Source organism: Oncorhynchus clarkii, chromosome 7 (genome assembly GCF_045791955.1).
Source record: "Oncorhynchus clarkii lewisi isolate Uvic-CL-2024 chromosome 7, UVic_Ocla_1.0, whole genome shotgun sequence".
In the NCBI taxonomy this organism is placed as follows: domain Eukaryota; kingdom Metazoa; phylum Chordata; class Actinopteri; order Salmoniformes; family Salmonidae; genus Oncorhynchus; species Oncorhynchus clarkii.
Genome location: NC_092153.1, coordinates 19,877,202 through 19,900,061, shown reverse-complemented (window position 1 = coordinate 19,900,061; position 22,860 = coordinate 19,877,202). Strand labels below are relative to the sequence as shown.

The window sequence follows — 22,860 nt, the reverse complement described above, 5'->3', positions numbered from 1 at the left end:
CCTTCCATGATCCGTGATGTCACTCCAGGAGCAGACAGAGAAGGGGGGGGGGGGGGGGGGGGGGGGGGGTCAGTGGGGGCAAAGACCTTTCCCATCAGCCTCATCTTTTGAGATGCTGCTATTAGCCATTCTCGTTCCTGTTCGTTAGGAACAGTTCGGTAGGCTGTCATACTGTGAAAGGGAAGTTAGGGGTGGAGAGGAGGATCAGTGTCCAGACCAGGACATTGTGATATGGACAATTTCAATAAGTTGATGTGGAAGAACACAATGGAATTATAATCAATCTTACTTGTACTGTATGATTTTAAACAGAACAGAAGGGAGATTTGATGGTTGGTTGTCTTGTTGTAATGTATATTGAGGTACTGGATTCTTTCTGTATGTAAATAAAAATCAAGAGGCCAAGCCAGGGCTCCTCCCTGTGACACGTGCAGGCTAGATTAGTGGTGCTGATGCAATGTTTGGAATCGCACTGAAACAAATTGCACTGCATTACTGGCTGTGTTATCCTCTGGACAAATTACTCAACCGTGAAGGCGAAACTGCTTAGTGCTAGAAGTAAATCTACACCGGACAGGGGAGAGGAAATCAACATATATCCTGTCCTGTCCTGAGTCACGGCATCTAAGAAAAAAACGCCCTGATAGGATGATTTGAATGGGAGAAATATTTCGACAACGCGTCCAAAGATGACTGAGGACGACTTTACAGAGGTGAAGTGTGTATGACGGATCTCAACACCCCATTTACTCCCTCTCCCATCCCCTTTTCCCCAGTATGTCGGAAGGGGTTTAGAGACTGTTTTCTCATAAGCGACCAGTCTTTCTACCATACAGGCTGAAGTCCCTGGAGGGATGCTGGATTAAGAGCAGGACAGAGGAGGAGGACAGGGGGAGGGGATGTGAAGGGTAAGACTCCAGTGCTTGGCTGGTATGGATCCCTGGAAGAGAGAGGGCCATGAAGAACATAGACACAGGCCCTGTGCCTGGTATGAGTCCCTGTGAGAGAGAGGGCCATAAGAAATATAGACAGACCCTGTGGCTAGGATGGATCCCTGGGAGAGAGCGGGCCATGAGAAATAAAGACACAGGCCCTGTGGCTGGCATGGATTCCTGTGAGAGAGAGGGCCATGAGAAATATAGACACAGACCCTATGGCTGTTATGTATCCCTAGGAGAGACAGGCCATATGAAATATAGACACAGACCCTATGGCTGTTATGTATCCCTAGGAGAGACAGGCCATATGAAATATAGACACAGACCCCGAGGGATCTGAAGTGTGTCAGTGCTGTACTTGTTCTATCCCAGAGATAATTGTGTCCCTGCACTGACATACATAGATAGCTGTTGAACACCAATATGCCTTTAATATTCTAAGTAGACGTCAATGTCCAATATGTATGGAGAAAAGAAGACAAAGAAAATGCATGCACTCACTACTGTAAGTCACACTGGAGAAGAGCATCTGCTAAATGACTGCAATGTAAATGTAATGTTTGAAGGGATTATCACTATGCTGTTGACGTACCTTTGCCAGTTGTGTACTTCAGCTACTTTGGCCATTACGTTCATGCCTTAATTCAGTTCCCTGTTATAATGCATCATTATGTCAACTGGCTCTGGGCGAAGATTAATCATAGTGGCATGTTTATCGTCTTCCATTTCTCTCATTTGCTTCATTAGATTTCTTTAATCACCGCAGATCATCACATAATAGTTAACCTTTTAAATGGTCTGTCTACTGATTTAAATGTTATCTGTGCTTAACCGTGTTTGGTGGAGGTGGGCTATTTGTTCAAATGGTCGGGGCAACCTGGGTCAAAAAACAATTGACCGGTGCATTTATTAGTGCCAGCAGGAGTGGGTAGAGAATAGTTGAAACTTCCTCATATTTCTATCTGTCTGTCTATGATTTTGAGTGTAATTATCTGTATACCACTACACCTTATCATTAACCGCACGCAGTAGATAAAGTCAGGGATATAGTCGGTGTAGCTGGCGCTCCGACAATCTCCTTCCTGAGTTGGTTCACTGACTATAGTGCTTATGTGAGGAAATGGGGCTATGTCCCAATTATCTCTCTTCCCTCCCGAAGTGTGCACTTCACTTACCTTCACTGATTTGAAAGGGAAATGGCCGATACAAGAAATGTGGTGGAAGCTCCCACTAGCCCGTGCCTCCACCCCATACAAGGGTTTTTGGAAAGTAGTGAACGAGTGCACACTTCAGGAGAAAGGAGATATTATTGGGACGCACCCATTGTAACTGTAGCACTGTGTGTTCAGTTTGTTGTCTAGCGCCGACTCTCTACACTGGTGTATTTGGGCTTGGTTTTCAAAGGCCTAGGCTAGCCTGTGGGCAGCACATCCCGACTCAGCCATGCTCATTGTCTTCCAGTACATGTCCACTGTCTGTTTAAGTATTCAGAGGAAAGGCTTGTTGGCTAGGTCAGTCTATTGCTATAATAACAGACGACTTGACGAGGACTCTTGTCTTGTTCCTCCTCTCTAGTGCCTACCTCTGGATAGAAGGCAACGTAACCTGTTTCAGAGTTCATGCAGTCCTGCAGACCAGGTGTCTGAGTGCTTTGCTGTTTTCATCCCTACTGTAGGCGTCTGTTTAATAAGTGAATGTTGTTGATGCACTCTGACACCGTGCCTCAGAGTGGAGAAGTAGGCCCGTGTGTGGGGCCTAGTCTGGTTAATGCAGGATTGAGTTATGAGACGATAATCTGCAGCCGTAATTGAGATTGAGAGATCGACTGCCTCCGGCGAGATAATATTGTCTGTGCATTGTCTTCCGGAACACAGTCTTACAGGCTCTCATTTGGGACCTGGCGGTTAGGAACTTCTGGATGGCATTCCTTATATAGTGCACTACTTTTGACCAGAACCCTATGCAGCCCTAGTCAAAAGTAGCACACTAAATAGGGAATAGGGTGTTATTTGGAACACGCCCCTGGAGGTCGGCCATTTGAGAGTATTTCAGATGAGAATATTTGATTACTGACATCAGCGGAGCTCTGGGCCGTGAGTAACACATGAAGCATGTGTCTTCTCCTTCTACAAGAGAGGAATGAAAATGAAGATTATAGGGCATTTGTCTCTCCACAATGATAATATGCCTTTTGAAATTGCCCAACCAAAGATCAGTGTGAAGATTCTTGGCAACAAAAAAAATAAGTAGAGACTAAGTGGCGACACCCCTTAGGAAACAGAGTTGGATCTTGCAAGCTCTCGTTTGAGTCGCTTCCTATGACCTACAATCCTAATAGACAGACGAGACTCCTGCCCTACCCCAGCCTCTCCTCCACTGGGAGAGCACACCAGGCTAAAAATACCAGCATATCGCACATAGAAAACCACCTGGAGCTATAGACGAACCCTACTCATCAACTATCTAGAAATGGTGTAGCCTACACATCAAGGTCAATTCAAATTGAGCTATCATGATTACGGTGTTTCAAATTGCCACAGCAAGATATTAATCCGTGATTGTTTTGCATTGTATTCTTTGGATGTTCGCCATGTAAATTGCCTCAATTAGTCAGGGCATGAGTAAGAAGAGAAGGGAGGAAGGCTCCCTATACATGTTCATTTAGAATAGAACGACACAACATGGACTCTGTCCAGTCTAGAGGATATGACTGAACTCTAGGGGAGGTAACACCTCTCCTTGAGTCAGAGCGAAGACCATTTAAACACGCACGCATGCACACACACGAATGCACACATGCACACACACACACTCACACACACACGCACACACACACAGTCTCTGATTTCTCTGTTTAAATATTTAATGGGAGAGTGGTTTTGATTTCTCTCTCTCTTCCCCTGCTCATTCCAAATGATGTGCTTAATGTGCACCAGTCTGGTTATAGACTGGTTATAGACAAGCTATGCTTGTCTTAAATTATGTGTTAAATTGCCATATTTATAGACCTATCCAAGGCCTTTGATACTGTCAACCATCCCCTACTCATTCGGAGGCTGTCTGAAATGGGCCTCGACCAGGACCATAAGTCAAGTTACCTCGATATTACTAAAGGTAATATGGGGTCGATTTTGGGACATCATCGTCTTTACTATTTATTTAAATAATATTGGTCTATCTGCAAAAATTAGTAACATTCATCTGTATGCACACAAAATTGCCCCTACTGCTGACAAGGCTATGTTGGAGCTGCAATAAAAAAACACACAGATGAACTAATTAAGAAGCTGAAGTTAAATTAGGCTTATTTTATAGAAATAGATCATGCCTCTCCCTAAACAGCAGGAAGCAGATTGTACAGGAAACCTTCCTGCCAGCTCTTGATTATGGTGACACCATTTATCAGAATGCAGCAGCCACTACTCTAAAACCGTTGGATACGGTGCACCATAGCGTGCTTCGCTTTATCACAGGCGACAGGTATAATACTCATCACTGCATCCTTTATCAGAAAGTCGGCTGGACCTCTATGAATTCCCGTAGATCCATTTATTTCTCCCTTTTTGTTTACAAAGCTCTGCTGCACAAGCGTCCGACATATCTCACTACTCTGTTAAAGTATACAAATAGAAGGCACCAAATCCACTCACAGGGTTGGTTAACTCTTGAGGTCCCTGGTGTCTCTACCAACCTAGGAACATCAGCCTTTAGCTTTAATGCATCCCCTTTTTTGGGAGAATTGACAAACCTCGTTACATCTTGAATCCCCGGTGCCAACAGGGCCGTTTAGAACGGTGAAGAGGAACGGATTCACTGAGGTCTTCGGGTGTTTTGGTTGATTGTAATAATGTATTTGTTGTAATAATGTATTTGTGTTGTTGCAGTGTATCTGTAACTGCTGTACGTTGTAGTTTCTTTTTGTTGCTGTTTTGTTGAATTATCATGTTGATTTGGGAATAAATACAAGTTTAATAAGTAAACAAAAATGTCACTTATACAGTATCTCCCAACTCCAAAAAAGCCAATTAAAGAAAAATATCCCCGGGCTGTTAATTACCTTTCCTCCCTCCTTTTATTTTTTAGAGGGGAGCTTGAATAAAATCTAAAGGTCGATCTCAGTCACACCCATTGGCTGCTGTTCTATCACTGATGTAACATGGCTGTTATTATTATATTTTGATTGGTCGTATTTGTAAGTTAGAGGACTTTAACGTGGATTTGGCGGGTTGGATCACTTTCCTTATAGTACGGTCTTGAGATATCTTCTCATAGTAGTATTGTCTCTCTCTCCTGTCTGTCTGTCTGTCTGTCTGTCTGTCTGTCTGTCTGTCTGTCTGTCTGTCTGTCTGTCTCAATCTCTTCTACAGTGCCTTCGATAAGCATTCAGACCCCTTGCAAAAACAGGTTTTTAGAATGATTTGCTAAATATCACATTTTCATAAGTATTCAGACCCTTTACTCAGTACTTTGTTGATGCACCTTTGGCAGCGACTACAGCCTCAAGTCTTCTTGGGTATGATGCTACAAGCTTGGCAGACCTGTATTTGGGGAGTTTCTCCCATTCTTCTCTACAGATCCTCTCAAGCTCTGTCAGGTTGGATGGGGAGCGTTGCTATACGGCTATTTTCAGGTCTCTCCAGAGATGTTCGATCGGGTTCAAGTCCAGGCTCTGACTGGGCCAGTAAAGGATATTCAGAGACTTGTCCCGAAGCCACTCCTGCGCTGTCTTGACTGTGTGCTTAGGGTCATTGTCCTGTTGGAAGGTAAACCTTCGCCCCAGTCTGAGGTCCTGAGTGCTCTGGAGCAGGTTTTCATCAAGGATCTCTCTGTACTTTGCTCCCTTCATCTTTGCCTCGATCCTGACTAGTCTCCCAGTCCCTGCCGCTGAAAAACATCCCCACAGCATGATGCTGCCACCACCATGCTTCACCATAGGGATGGTGCCAGGTTTCCTCCAGACACGATGCTTGGCAATCAGGCCAAATAGTTATTTATTGATCTCATCAGACTAAATAATCTTGTTTCTCATGGTCTGAGAGTCTTTATGCACCTTTTGGCAAACTGCAAGTGGGCTGTCATGTGCCTTTTACTGAGAAGTGACTTCCATCTGTCCACTCTACCATAAAGGCCTGATTGGTGGAGTGCTACAGAGATGGTTGTCCTTCTGGAAGGTTCTCCCATCTCCACAGAGGAACTATAGAGCTCTGTCAGAGTGACCATCGGGTTCTTGAACACCTCCCTGACCAAGGCCCTTCTCCCCAGATCTGTGCCTCGACACAATCCTGTCTCGGAGCTCTACAGACAATTTATTCAACCTCATGGCTTGGTTTTTGCTCTGACATGCACTGTCAACTGTAGGACCTTATGTAGACAGTTGTGTGCCTTTCAAAACAGGTTCCTAAATTGCTAAAAAAAAACGGTTTTCGCGTTGTCATTATGTGGTATTGTGTGTAGATTGCTGAGGGCATCTCTTTTATTTAATCCATTTTAGAATAAGGCTGTAAAGTAACAAAATGTGGAAAAACTTAAGGGGTCTGAATACATTCCAAAGGTACTGTATTTCTCTCTCTCTCTCTTTCTCCTCTCTCTCTCTTTCTCTCTCTCTGCTACACACCCACACCATGCCAAAAACACACACCTTCAACACTAACTCAATGACAACTCAGCCCTGTGTTTGTGAGCAGCAGGGAATTTGTACCAATTTGTAAATCACAATTATAATCTTGCAGGACATGGCACTCATTTGGAAGAGTAATGATGTTGTGAAGAATATGCAGGCCCGCGTATGACTCAGAGAGTCATCCAACAGGACCGGGGATGAATGGCTATTCTGAGAACCGCTATGTGGACCATGATTGCTTGGCAGTGCAGCAGATAAAGCAACGCTGCAATCTGCATCATTAACTCAGGCTGGAGATTTTTCAAACACCTGAAACAGCATCTTCCTGTAATCTAGAGCCATACTCATCATGCTTAATTCTATGTCCAAAATATATTATCTGGGTAAAGGATTAACAGGAATGTGAGTCTTATTTAGTACATTTAGTAATTTGCTTGCTTTTCTAAAGTCTACTGACCTTGCCTGCAGGATAGTTAGACAAGCTAGCTACTCTAACTTCATTGATAGCCTGAAATGGCTTATTGGTACCTAGTTATGAGGTTGGGAGATTTGGAGCCTATCTGGGCTAGCTACAGTGCCTTGCAAAGCTTTCATCCCCCTTAGCATTTTTACAATTTTGTTGCATTACAACCTATAATTTAAATATATTTTTATTTGAATTTCATGTAATGGACATACACAAAATAGTCCAAATTGGTGAAGTGAAATGAAAAAAAAATATATTTCATAAAATAAAATAAAAGACAGTAAAGTTGTGCGTGCATAGGTATTCACCCCCTTTCCTATGAAGCCCCTACATAAGATCTGGTGCAACCAATTGTCAAGGCAGATTTCCTCCTCTTCCTCTGAAGAGGTGAAACAAGGATCGGACCAATACGCAGCGTGGTAGGTGTCCATGGTTTTTAATAAGAAAAACTAAACATGAACACAAAATAATAAAGTGAACTGACAACGAAACAGTCCCGTGTGTCACAAACACTGACACAGGAAACAATCACCCACAAAATACCCAAAGAACATGGCTGCCTAAATATGGTTCCCAATCAGAGACAACGATAAACACCTGCCTCTGATTGAGAACCAATCTAGGCAACCATAGACTTACATAAACACCTAGAATGAACACAACCCCATAAATCTACAAAAACCCCTAGACAGTACAAACACCCTAGATGAGACAAAAACCATACATCACCCATGTCACACCCTGGCCTAACCAAAATAATAAAGAAAACAAAGATAACTAAGGCCAGGGTGTGACACCAATTACCTTCATAAATCACATAATTAATCAAAGTCCACCTGTGTGCAATCTAAGTGTCACATGATCTGCCACATGGTCTCTGTATATATACACCTGTTCTGAAAGGCCCCAGAGTCTGCAACACAACTAAGCAAGGGGCAGCACCAAGCAAGAGGCACCATGAAGACCAAATAGCTCTCCAAACAGGTCAGGGACAAAGTTGTGAAGAAGTACAGATCAGGGTTGGGTTATAAAATAATATCTGAAACTTTGAACATCCCACGGAGCACCATTAAATCCATTATTAAAAAATGGAAAGAATATGGCACCACAACAAACCTACCAAAACTCACAGACCAGGCAAGGAGGGCATTAATCAGAGAGGCAACAAAGTGACCAAAGATAACCCCGAAGGAGCTTTGAAGCTCCACAGCGGAGATTGAAGTATCTGTCCATAGGATGACTTCATGCTGGACACTCCACAAAGCTGGGCTTTACGGAAGAGTGACCAGAAAAAAGTCAGACACGCTTAGTGTTCGCCAAAAGGTCAAACATATGGAAGAAGGTAATCTGGTCAGATGAGATTAAAATTGAGCTTTTTGGCCATCAAGGAAAATGCTATATCTGGCACAAACCCTCATTACCTCGAGAACACCATCCCCAAGCATGGTGGTGGCAACATTATGCTGTGGGGATGTTTTTCATCGGCAGGGACTGGGAAACTGGTCAGAATTGAAGGAATGATGGATGGCGCAAAATACAGGTAAATTCTTGAGGGAAACCTGTTTCAGTCATCCAGAGATTTGAGACTGGGACGGAGGTTCACCTTCCAGCAGGACAGTGACCCTAAGAATACTGCTAAAGCAACACTCGAGTGGTTTAAGGGGAAACATTTAAATGTCTTGGAATGGCCTAGTCAAAGCCCAGACCTCAATCCAATTGAGAATCTGTGGTATGACTTAAAGATTGCTGTACATCAGCGGAACCCATCCAACTTGAAGCTGGTGGAGCAGTTTTGCCTTGAAGAATGGGAAAAAATCCCAGTGGCTAGATGTGCCAAGCTTATAGAGACATACGCCAAGAGACTTGCAGCTGTAATTGCTGCAAAAGATGGCTCTACAAAGTATTGACTTTGGGGGGTACAGTTATGCACAAGTTGTCTGTTATTTTTGTCTTATTTCTTGTTTGTTTCACATAAAAAAATATTTTGCATCTTCAAAGTGGTAGGCATGTTGTGTAAATCAAATGATACTAACCCCCCAAAAATCCATATTAATTCCAGGTTGTAAGGCATCAAAATAGGAAAAATGCCAAGGGGGGTGAATACTTTCGCAAGCCACTGTAAAGCCAACTTCATAAAATTGGTAGAAGCTAGTAGTACAACAGAGAAACAACAACAATGTATTTTAAATAAAAGATAAAATAGTTTTCTATAATATTTTTATTTTTTTACAGAAATAATCTGAGGGGCCCCATATGGGCAGGAGGCCTCTGCATGAAAGGCACTGTAGGCCGCTGGTTTAAGACTGGCAAGATTATTTGCTCAAAGTCCATGTAGGTGATATCTAATTTTCCTTGTAATATTTCTGGTTTGTTAGATTTGTTTGCTTCAGTGAACGACTGACTGTCCATTCTCTCAAAGCACAATGCCGTAGTGTAGTTTGGAACTTCAGCACCATGGACAGCTCACATTGAGCGCTGTATCCTTCAAAATGCGAGACGAATTTATTCAATCTCACACTTACACTAAACTGGATTATGATACAAAGAATAGACACATCACACTAATGACAGAACCCCTTGCCAGTCTAATTGTATCCAGTACTCTGAAAACTCTTGTCATGAACACGAAGTGTATTATTTTCCCGCCCCCTTTGCCGAGTGTTTGTCTCTTTTATTGTTGTGTGAGCGGGGGATATTTCTACTCGTGGTCGTGGATGTTTACTGCGTTAGCAACAAACACCCCACATACTTTATTTCTCATGATATTGCGTGCTATCCTCTGCTTGAAAGAGAGGGGATATTTGATACACTGGGGAGGGGGAGGGGGGGGGGGTACCTTTTCTTCATATATGCTTCTTTGAAATGCGAGCGCCAGTAGATTTCTTGAAATCGTGATGCCCCCTACTTGACTTGGGTTAACATTTCTCGATTGTGTTGTGTGTCAAGCCCCTCGCCATTCTCTGGGTTGATACGTAGCTACCCCGAAAGGTCTGTGCATACATTGCACACATTATCGAGTCCATCTGACCGAAGAGGTCCGAAAATCAAGATTCCACAATGACAGCTTCAAAGGAAGGAGAGGAGGTAGGATGGTATACGCTAATACTGATTTTGATTGAGGCATTGCATTTGTGTAGAGATGGAGTGCTTATTTTCCAGTTGAGTCTGTGTCAACTGCGTGATGGATGCAACAGATCCGTCATCATGCAAAACAGAACTGATACCATAATGCAAGGGATTCGTTTGGTTTGAAATGACGTGAGATGTATTGATCTCTTCGGATAGGCACACTTTGAATAAATGTTTTATTAAGATTTAGCCAACCATTCACGGTGTTTTTATTAATTGACTCCCAATGATGCATCTTGTATTGACATCCTTCCATCATGACCCTGGCTACTACACCATGAATGCTAAGATGAACGGTTTCATAGGTTTCTGAAGTTGCCTCATCTTATCACAGCAATAACAATGTCCCGAACATGTGTAACTCTGTGTTGTTGTATGTGTCGAATTGCTACGCTTTATCTTGGCCAGGTCGCAGTTGCAAATGAGAACTTGTTCTCAACTAGCCTACCTGGTTAAATAAAGGTGAAATTAAAAATAAAAAAATAAAAAATCGAGTTCAGCACATGCTCAAACCAATATGAACGCTGTTAAGCCAACTCTCAGAGAAGTATAGCATGCATGTATAGGAGCCACATATACTTAGTCTCATCACAAATGTGTCAAGCTCAGTTAATAAACCCCATATTCAGTTATGTGTAGCTTCAATCGAACACAAGTTTAGTTGATATTCACATTAAATATGTACATCTCATGGATTCAAGCCAAGACACACGGATCATTATCTGAGGCAATTCACTTATTTCAAGGTGAGATCTTATTACTTGAAAGTGATTCCTATTAATAACAATAATAATAATAATAATAATAATAATAATTTGGTGGGTGCTTATATTTGTCCCATTTCACAGATGTACAAGTGTGCATTATACACATGTGTGAATAGAACATGCATTTTTTGCATATCCTCCCTGCCTAACTCCCTCTGAGACACCCTTGGGGAGTGGGGTCATGGCCAGGGTCTGCCATTATCAACGGCGACCCTGGAGCACTTAGGGTTAAGTGTCTTGTTCAAGGGCACATCGGCAGATCTTTCGCCTTGTCTGCTTTGGGATTTGAACTCGCAACCTTTTGGTTACTGGCCAAACTAGAGCTGGGATGATAAACCGGAAATGATCGACACGGACCATACTAATATCATTCATTATGATAACTAGCCAATACTAGAGAAATATGACGTTTGAAATGAAATGCGTTTGCTAATATGGGTGATTGCCAATGGGACAATGAATAGCTACAACCATCAAACCAGTAGTAATACTTTAAAGGATGCTGCATAATGATGTCATAAATGTAACCTATTTATCATTACCACACAAATTAGCAATAATTATTTATTGCAATATGGATTTTTGTCCATATCGCCCAGCTCTAGGCCCAACGCTCTAACCGCTAGGCTAACTGCTGCTCCCTATTATTGTAGTTGTCTGAGTAGGAAGTGCTATTGAGTGCTATTGAGTAGAGGGAGATTTCTTAATATGTGTGTGTGTGTGTCCGACCAACCCCACCATGTGGTATCTCCAGCTCTCTGGGATCCATGAGGATGATACACTTCAACTACAGGGACAAAGGAAATGATTTAGCTCATTGCACATTTTGGAAATGACTATAGTCAGTTTTGTATACAAATGTAGGTATGCTGTTTAAAATGTTTAGCAGCAAATTGACAAACGCTTTCCTTATGATAACATAAGAGATACCAAAGACCCCCCCAAATGGTCATTCGGTGTCAGTGAATCTCTTACATAACTGACAATCAAGGTATGTTTGTTGTACAAATCCTTTCATTAGCCAAACACATTGCGACGAGTACAGTTCCTCAGCCAGCCCTTGCTTTGCTTTGCTTGCTTTGTTTTTTTAATGTTATGTAAAACCACTGGACTGCAGTTCTTACAGGCCTTATTCTCTGGTTTTCATTAATGATTCCAGTTTGCAAACATAGTTTTAGGCGGTTTCAGGAGAGTCTGGCCAGCACCCTGCTTGGGATTTATCTGTCTTTGATAAGTAGAAGGATAGCTCAGATACGTGTTTAACAAATACTCGGGGACTTTTAAAGCCCAGTGCTGTGCAGTGACTGCTCAGGCAGCTGGTGAGTAGAGCGGAAATCCTATTGACGGACATGTAGTCTCAGTAGGAAGGAACATGATTTATTCTAAATCTTCTCTGGATCAGGAGCAGAATACAAATCTGGCCCTCTGTGTGTGTGACCTCTCTCTCTCTGTGTGTGTGTGTGTGTGTGTGTGTGTGTGTGTGTGTGTGTGTGTGTGTGTGTGTGTGTGTGTGTGTGTGTGTGTGTGTGTGTGTGTGTGTGTGTGTGTGGGTGGGTGGGTGCGCGTGCGGGTGCGTGTGACATGCTCACCCTTTCCCTCACTCTACACCAACCTTGTTTGTGTGAACACTCTTGACAGTGATAGAACCGTCCTCGTAAGTGTGTGGCCTAGATGCACATTTTAACTGATGCACATGAGAATGCCCGCCATTGGCTGGAGGTCATCCAAAAGGGCAAGTGTGGTAGCCTATTTTCAAATCAAATACATATTTTATTTGTCACATGCTTCATAAACAACAGGCAACTAACAGTGAAATGCTTGACTACGGGTCCTTTGTCAAACAATGTAGAGTTAAGATAATGATACAAAATGTGATGAAAAATGTACATAGTGACACTAGGAATAAATCCGCAGTGAATACTGAATAACAATACCAGGTACAGGTAACATGGGAGTACCAGTACCGAGTCGATGTGCAGGGGTACAAGGTAATAGAGGTAGCTATTAGGGCTGGGATTTATCAGGGACCTCACGATACGATATGATCACGATACTTAGGTGCCGATATGATATGTATTGCGATTCTATGTATTGCAAATCAATATTTAGATTTTATTGCCATTTGATGTTCCAAACGTATTGCTCACCATATGTCTGCTGCAGAGAGACAAGACAGCCACGAGAAAACAAGTGTTGATCAGTCATGGAAATGAAAGTGCTGAATACTAATTGGCTCCCAATTTAAAAAGAAGACGGAGAACCAGCTATGAAGGAAAAATACTGGAGTTTTGGTGCTGGTACAGCAAAAAATAATACTCAGATTTGGTCAAAACGACACGATATGTTAAAAAATATATATCCTGATATGTAACTGTATATTTTTTTCCCCCATCACACAGTTAGGCAGGAGTAAAGTGACTAGGCAACAGGATAATGCAGATAATAGACAGTAGCAGCAGCATATGGTGAGTGTGAATGTGTGTGTGATCTTGGGTGTGTGGTGCCAGTATGCATGCGTGCGTGTGCTATGTGTGTGTATGTGTGTGTTGGGATGTCAGTGTGAGTGTGTGTGAGTGTATGGGTAGAGTCCAGTGTGTGTGCATAGAGTCAAAAAGGGTAAATGCAGGTAGTCTGGGTAGCCGTTTGTTTTATCAGTCTTATGGCTTGGTTAGTAGAAGCTGTACAGGGTCCTGTTGGTTACAGACTTGCTTCACTGCTATGCTGTAGCAGAGAGAGCAGTCTACTGCTTAAGTGGCTGGAGTCTTTTGAAAGGGGTCCTGATGACGGGGAGCTTGGCCCCAGTGATGTACTGGGCTGTACTCACTACCCTTTTTAGCGCCTTGCGGTCTTGTGCCTTGCATTTGCCGTACCAAGCGGTAATGCAGCCAGTCAAGATGCTCTTAATGATGAAGCTGTAAAACTTTTTAAAGATCTGAGGGCCGATGGCAAATCTTTTCAGCCTCCTGAGGGGAAAGAGCTGAGGTGCCTTGTCGATGTAAATAGGGGCATGCTCGCCCCTCCGTTTCCTGTAGTTCACGATCAGCTCCTTTGTCTTGCTGACATTGAGAGAGAGGTTGTTGTCCTTGCACCACACTGCCAGGTCTCTGACTTCCCTATAGGCTGCTTATTTTGCACTCACATCATGGTCCTCTTTTCAATGGGCTGAATACAATGAACTAGAGGGAGAGAGTGAGACATTACTAGTCTATACCTGTCTACAGCTCCGCTCTGATGTATGGCGAGGCTGGCTAGCTGAATGTACTGCCAACAGATCTCATAATGAAACCACTACAACAGCTCACCTCTAAATAATTCAAAATTCACTGAAAGCTGCCCCAGTAGGGAGTTATGGGTATGTACTGTATACGGCCCAGGGGTAACTCCACCTACCTGTTCGATTCAATACTTTCATGACAGGTTAGACTGAGTTAAGGCTGAGTAGGTGGCCTTGGGAGATCAAACCCATCTATTTTCCTGGCACGTATCTGTAAATATTATATTCATATTAGCTCTGGTCCTGGGTGTGAGTGTGTTTTCCTTCACAGGCTCAGCATTAGCAAGCCCCACTAACATCATGGACCAGAGTTTTACATTAATATCTGTTAGGAATTGGGACTCATAAAAGGGATCATTAGGGGCCAGACAGTGACAGGTGGCCCTGTGGTCACAAACAAGAAGAGTCTGACAGCAGAGTGGAGGGCTAGGGAGATGTGTTCTGTAAGGACTTGGCAAGGCCTCACTCTCCCTAATTGCACTTGTTTGTAGTGGCTGGCACATAGTCAGGGAGTTAATGAGACTCAGTGACTGCAGGGAGAAAACTCACTGCTCTCCTAAATCCCAGTGCCTTGAGAAGATGCTCTGTCAAAAATCACTATTCTAGTGGATGATGTGTGCAAACATGGTTTTGTATACAGTAGATTTCTCACGTCAAGCACAGCATTATATAGGACTGTAGCCTGTATAGAGTTGAAGTCGGAAGTTTACATACACATAGGTCGGAGTCATTAAAACTTGTTTTTCAACCACTCCACAAAATTCTTGTTAACAAACTATAGTTTTGGCAAGTCGGTTAGGACATCTACTTTGTGCATGACACAAGTCATTTTTTCCAACAATTGTTTACAGACAGATTATTTCACTTATAATTCACTGTATCACAATTCCAGTGGGTCAGAAGTTTACATACACTAAGTTGACTGTGCCTTTAAACAGCTTGGAAAATTCCAGAAAATGATGTCATTGCTTTGGAAGCTTCTGATAGGCTAATTGGCATCATTTGAGTCAATTGGAGGTGTACCTGTGGATGTATTCAAGGACTACATTCAAATTCAGTGCCTCTTTGCTTGACATTGTGGGAAAATCTAAATAAATCAGCCAAGACCTCAGGAAAGAAATTGTAGACCACCACAAATCTGGTTCATCCTTGAGAGCAATTTCCAAACACCTGAAGGTACCACGTTCATCTGTACAAACAATAGTATGCCAGTATAAACACCATGGGACCACGCAGCCGTCATACCGCTCTGTCTCCTAGAGATGAACATACTTTGGTGCGAAAAGTGCAAATCAATCCCAGAACAACAGCAAAGGGCCTTGTGAAGATGCTGGAGGAAACAGTTACAAAAGTGTCTATATCCACAGTAAAAAAAGTCCTATATCGACATAGCCTGAAAGGCCGCTCAGCAAGGAAGAAGCCACTGCTCCAAAACCACCATAAAAAAAGCCAGACTACGGTTTGCAACTGCACATTGGGTCAAAGATTGTACTTTTTGGATAAATGTCCTCTGGTCTGATGAAACAAATATAGAACTGTTTGGCCATAATGACCATCGTTATGTTTGGAGGAAAAAGGGGAAGGCTTACAAGCCAAAGAACACCATCCCAAACGTGAAGCACGGGGGCGGCAGCAGCATGTTGTGGGGTGCTTTGCTGCAGGAGGGACTGGTGCACTTCACAAAATAGATGGCATCATGAACAAGGATAATTATGTGGATATATTGACGCAACATCTCAAGACATCAGTCAAGAAGTTAATGCTTGGTCGCAAATGGCTCTTCCAAATGGACAATGAACCCAAGCATACTTCCAAAGTTGTGGCAAAATGGCTTAAGGACAACAAAGTCAAGGTATTGGAGTGGCCATCACAAAGCCCTGACCTCAACCCTATAAAAAATGTGTGGGCAGAACTGAAAAAGCGTGTGCGAGCAAGGAGGCCTATAAACCTGATTCAGTTACACCTGCTCTGTCAGGAGGAATGGGCCAAAATTCACCCAACTTATTGTGGGAAGCTTGTGGAAGGTTCCCAAAACGTTTCACCCAAGTTAAACAATTTAAAGGCAATGCTACCAAATACTAATTGAGTGTACGTAAACTGACACACTGGGAATGTGATGAAAGAAATAAAAGCTGAAGTTAATCATTGTCTCTACTATTATTCTGACATTTCACATTCTTTAAATAAAGTGGCGATCCTAACTGACCTAAAACAGGGAATTTTTACTAGGATTAAATGTCAGGAATTGTGAAAAACTGAGTTGAAATGTATTTGGCTAAGGAGTATGTAAACTTCCGACTTTAACTGTCTCTACAGTTGTACTTTCTAGCCTGCATCCAAACTGAATTTATCTATTTACATTTTGTGAAGTGAAGCAGAACAATTCACATTAAATCCAGGCTAGTAAGTTTCTGCTCCTGGTGAAAACAATGTTCTCCTTAACTGGTTCATTGGGAGATCACAGTAGGCTCTCCACAGTAGGCTAGACGAACAAGTTCAGACTCGCAGAGCCATGACTCATGTTTCTAAGTGCTAATCAAAAGATGAATGTAACGCCACAGTTGGTAGGAACATGACCTCGTTAGCTTGTTTGTCTGCCCAGCAGTGTCTCACATGACAGGTGTTACTTACGGTGTTGATCACCTTGCGCTGGACTGCCTGTCTGTTTTGCATCCTTTGTTGTCTATTTGCATTGTTCTGATGAATGGTCTTGTTTCCATAAATGTAACAGGCTGGAAACATGATTGGCCGGATGTTGCCGTCCAAAACATTTTCTTTATTGAATTGTTATAACCTACTCATGACAAACTAGCAAATGATGATAAAACACCTACAGTATGTGCGCATTTACCAAAAATCTGTTTGGTTTTATAGTTATACATATTACATTAACTGGGCATAGGTTACAGGCTGTGAACCAACCATGTAAATCCGGTGTGCTTTTACAATTGTAATTCTGCATTCTATCCCAAATCAATGCAACCAACCGTGTGCAGTTGTTATTCTACATTCTTACCAACATTAGATGAAATTGACATCATTTATTTATGCATAGACTATCGACATACCAAAAATAGATGTAACAAGTCGTGATAAAACTCTACGACTCAGTGTTTTTAGAGGAGAAATGAAAGGGACATTTGAAGGTCTCAGGGAGTATTCTCTCTGGAGATAGCTTCTTGAGAGCAATCAATAGTTTGTGTTTCCACCACTCTCTGCCCTCCCTACGTCCCTTTTCTACTGAGAAAGGAAGGCTAGGTGGTGTATTGTAACACCCATCTATATACACCTCTCAGCTCTAATCATGTCAGCTCTGGTCAGTCAAAAAAATTGCTAGACATACACCTATTCACTTTGACATATTCAGAATGATCATTATGAAAGGGTGGACACCTACTGCTTTGAGACAAAAACATGTCCATAGACAGCAGTGTGTGAGCCCATTTAATTAAACCATAAGCTTGCAGTAACTGACTGGTACTGTCATTATATTAGGGATTATGTTGTAGGAAGTGGTGGGGTTGGTTCCCATTGCTGACACCAAACGTCGACTCCACTTAATTACAATTTAGAATTAGAATCTTGCAACACTGTTTAATTGACAGTCCACAAGTGCATATGAACACCATATTTCCTCATTCCAGAGGAGCCTCTATGTTTCATAGGGGCCTCTACTACCGAACATGTTTATGTCTGGTAGTAATCATTACAGTACAATATTTAATTGAAGAGTGTTCTCAGTTTGCTTTGTGTGTTTTTTTCCAGGACTTTGTGCAATTAAGCCCTGAATCAAGGAACTACAAAGGAATAGCCATCTCCCTGCTGGTCATAGTGGCGGTTTGCTCCCTCATCACAATGTCTGTCTTTGTTCTCACACCAGGTACTGTACCCAACAGGGGACCAAGAGACCTCATGGAGTTTATTTGCAGGGTCATAGTTACTGTAGGCCTGTATTCTAACTAACAAAATATAAGAACCATAATTTTTACTGGTCAGGACATATAGTCAGAGCCCTGAATTTTTCAAAACAGTTGTAACAGTGTAATATTGACTGTTGTTATGTGTGAATGAATACCAATTATTTTCCTGTGTGATTTTATCCTTATCAGGCTGTAGTATCCGTATTTTGATAACTGGCCTAACACTGATATCCTATTTGCAGTGGAACTTCCTGGTGCTGCTAACTCCAGACTTACTGTGCTGGACCTGTTTAAGCCAGAGTTCTCGGTGCACGATCCTGAGGCCAGGTGGATAAGTGGTAAGTACTTTTAGGGTAACCGTCCAACATTCCTGTTCTAACGAAGCCTTCAGACTGATCCTTATACTCTTAATCTGATTGAGTCTCACATGAAAAGGTTGGATTTAATTTAAAAGCACCCCCAAAAGCAAAAATGTATAAGCCCTCAGCAGTGCCACAAAGGGTACGGAGGCTACTATTATAAGAGAAAGGGTCTGCCCAGGAGGCTACTATTATAAGAGAAAGGGTGTGGCCAGAAGGCTAGTATTATAAGAGAAAGGGTCTGCCCAGGAGGCTACTATTATAAGAGAAAGGGTCTGCCCAGGAGGCTACTATTATAAGAGAAAGGGTCTGCCCAGGAGGCTACTATTATAAGAGAAAGGGTCTGCCCAGGAGGCTACTATTATAAGAGAAAGGGTGTGGCCAGAAGGCTAGTATTATAAGAGAAAGGGTCTGCCCAGGAGGCTACTATTATAAGAGAAAGGGTCTGCCCAGAAGGCTAGTATTATAAGAGAAAGGGTCTGCCCAGGAGGTTACTATTATAAGAGAAAGGGTCTGCCCAGGAGGCTACTATTATAAGCGAAAGGGTGTGGCCAGAAGGCTAGTATTATAAGAGAAAGGGTCTGCCCAGGAGGCTACTATTATAAGAGAAAGGGTGTGGCCAGGTTGGCTAGTTTTTGGAAGCTATTGGGCTACAGTCTATCGGATAGGTGGATGAGGGTGACAGAGATTCTATTCTCTTGACATGATCCTAGAATCCAAAGTACTTATAAACGATTAAGTCATAGATTTTTGTTTGTTTGTTGTTATACATTTTAAACTTTGTTTCACTCACAAGCAGAGCATTCTGAACCTCTCAGCTCAAGCATGCGAGTATCCTTGCAAGCTTTCATCTCATCTTGAGCTATAATGACAGCTGAGAGTTTAGCATGGCATGGGAGCAACACCTCCTGACCAGTCTCAGTAAAACAGATGGCCTCCCAGTCATGCCCCTATTCTGTCCGGTTTGCCAAAACAGGGTTGACTCTATCTCAAGCCATCACTGGGAGCCCCTCTGGGATATACTCTCAGGTCAAATCTCCCAGCCCGTATCCAGAACAACACCCCTTTCTCCAAAACCTAGCAGGTTTCATAATAGTGTGAGAGAATCGTTTGGGATGGCAGTGCTGGTGTCTGTTCTGTTGTCTGAGCTGGTGTGGTTCTTCTTCGCTCCTCTTGGCCACAGAGAGCGGAATCTCTTCCAGCCTGCGCATGAAATTGAGGCCTGGAAGCCTGCGGAGAGCTTTTCCATCCAAGGGTAGCAAATACAAATGACTTTTTCAGTCGCCTGTTGATTCTCATTATGGGGATTGGAGTGTGATGCCTTCTCGCACACTGTGTTGACCTGATGGACTGCATTAACTCTTATGGGCCTCCCGTCGTTTTTCACAACGCCTTCCGTGATGGATCAAGCCATATCGTCCGCCCCCTCGTCCGCTCTTGCTGACGTTTCTCCTTCTGTAGGACACAGCAATAAAACTTCGCTACCCCCCCCCATGAAACGCTGTGAGAAATATAATGACCAGTGATTTCATCACCACCTCTCATGTTAGCTGACATTACGTTATAGTGGTAAATATTGGTGAGATTAGAGCCAAGCTAACAGGTGGTATGAAGACAGACATAAAGACAGAAAGACAGACAGACAGACAGACAGACAGACAGTCATGTAATGGTGAAAGGCAGTGGTCTGCCATGGCACAGCTGCAGAGACAGTTCCTGCTAGGACCTCATTACATTTGGGGGGATTATCTTGGTGAGTGCTCCCTGTCTGCCTGCTGCTAGCGTGCTCTGCTACAACACTATCAGACTGTTCCTAAGTAGACACAGCCCCTTAGAAAAGCTGCTCAGGTTTAGACTATTACCATTAGAAAACTAGTGTTCACAATCGCATACATGTTAACGGAATTGTCTTTTTTTAATACCTTTTTGAAATGATCAGCACTAACTGTGTATCACGTTGTCGGTTCTAGTTCATCATTTTTTTAAACATAAGTACCAAAAAGTATCAATTAGTGTTAATTTCACATGTCGTAAATAATGTTGTAATAGTAAACGTACTCTTGCTGATCATGATATGTAGTATGGCCCTTGTTATTTTCTAGTGCATACACTACATGAACATCCAAACAGCCTGCATCCCAACAATTCATTTAAATATCATACTATTAATCTGTGTAACCACGGAAACTATATACCTTATTTATCGATTTCCTGAATATATTGTACGTGGTGTATCATTCTCGACAGACTGGGGAAGGATAAACAACTGTTTGTTCTGGCCAGCGGGATGTACTGTATATTTGACTTATGGAAATGAGAACTAACCCTACATTTTCACACAACATATTAGTCAGAACACGTGTTTTAATCAGGGAAGACGACACGATGTTCATACTAAATATAGCCTCTGAAATGTGAACACCATACACACTCTGTTTACCCCGTTTGTCACAATCGCCTGGAGTGGTGGGTGCAGAGTCAAATGCAGAGAGCAGAAGATACTGGGGAAATCGACTTTATTTGGATTCCCCCCAAAAAACGGCCAAAACAACAGGCGCAAAATCGACAGAAAAATAGTCCGACCCAACACAGGGCACAAACGGACAGGACGGACCACGCACACCTTGACTAACAGAAAACAATCCCGCACAAAAATAGGCGCGTCTAACAGGCTTATTTAGACATGAATCAAGAAACAAAATAAGAGACAGGTGCAACCAATAAGACCAAACAAACGGAAAAGGAAAAAGGGATCGGTGGCGGCTAGTAGACCGGCGACGACCACCACCGAGCGCCGCCCGAACAGACAGGGGAGCCACCTTCGGAGAGAGTCGTGACACCGTTAGTGATGTAAAAAGTGGTTGTCCATACATATAGAATATGAAGTAGTTGTCCATAAGTATAGAATATGAAGTGATTGTCTATACATATAGAATATGAAGTAGTTGTCCATACATATAGAATATGAAGTGGTTGTCTATACATATAGAATATGAAGTAGTTGTCCATAAGTATAGAATATGAAGTGGTTGTCTATACATATAGAATATGAAGTGGTTGTCTATACATATAGAATATGAATTGGTTGTCTATACATATAGAATATGAAGTGGTTGTCTATACATATAGAATATGAAGTGGTTGTCTATACATATAGAATATGAAGTGGTTCTCCATACATATAGAATATGAAGTAGTTGTCTATACATATAGAATATGAAGTGGTTGTCTATACATATAGAATATGAATTGGTCCTCCATACATATAGAATATGAAGTGGTTGTCTACACATATAGAATATGAATTGGTTGTCTATACATATAGAATATGAATTGGTCCTCCATACATATAGAATATGAAGTGGTTCTCCATACATATAGAATATGAAGTGGTTCTCCATACATATAGAATATGAATTGGTCCTCAATACATATAGAATATGAAATGGTTGTCTATACATATAGAATATGAAGTGGTTGTCTATACATATAGAATATGAAGTGGTTGTCTATACATATAGAATATGAAATGGTTGTCTATACATATAGAATATGAAGTGGTTGTCTATACATATAGAATATGAAGTGGTTGTCTATACATATAGAATATGAAATGGTTGTCTATACATATAGAATATGAAGTGGTTGTCTATACATATAGAATATGAAGTGGTTATCTATACATATAGAATATGAAATGGTTGTCTATACATATAGAATATGAAGTGGTTGTCTATACATATAGAATATGAAGTGGTTGTCTATACATATAGAATATGAAATGGTTGTCTATACATATAGAATATGAAGTGGTTCTCCATACATATAGAATATGAAATGGTTGTCTATACATATAGAATATGAAGTGGTTGTCTATACATATAGAATATGAAGTGGTTATCTATACATATAGAATATGAAATGGTTGTCCATACATATAGAATATGAAGTGGTTGTCTATACATATAGAATATGAAGTGGTTGTCTATACCTATAGAATATGAAATGGTTGTCTATACATATAGAATATGAAGTGGTTGTCTATACATATAGAATATGAAATGGTTGTCTATACATATAGAATATGAAGTGGTCCTCCATACATATAGAATATGAAGTGGTTGTCTATACATATAGAATATGAAATGGTTGTCTATACATATAGAATATGAAGTGGTTGTCTATACATATAGAATATGAAGTGGTTGTCTATACATATAGAATATGAATTGGTTGTCTATACATATAGAATATGAAGTGGTTGTCTATACATATAGAATATGAAGTGGTTGTCTATACATATAGAATATGAATTGGTTGTCTATACATATAGAATATGAAATGGTTGTCTATACATATAGAATATGAAGTGGTTGTCTATACATAT

At 41.7% G+C, this 22,860-nt stretch overlaps 1 protein-coding gene across 2 annotated transcripts in view; it reads left to right on the top strand.

Moving 5' to 3' along the window:
• The first annotated feature begins 615 nt into the window (after positions 1-615).
• Positions 616-22,860, top strand: part of LOC139413009 (inactive dipeptidyl peptidase 10-like) — a 46,371-nt gene continuing 24,126 nt past the window's right edge. The window contains exons 1-3 of one of the 2 annotated variants that reach the window (XM_071159973.1): positions 616-713; positions 17,960-18,074; positions 18,357-18,452. In XM_071159973.1, the coding sequence (XP_071016074.1) occupies positions 690-713; positions 17,960-18,074; positions 18,357-18,452 (235 nt within the window). In that variant the 5' untranslated portion in view covers positions 616-689. Of the gene's footprint in view, positions 714-10,014; positions 10,109-17,959; positions 18,075-18,356; positions 18,453-22,860 lie in introns of those variants that run through there. The other variant, XM_071159972.1, reaches the window with a different exon arrangement.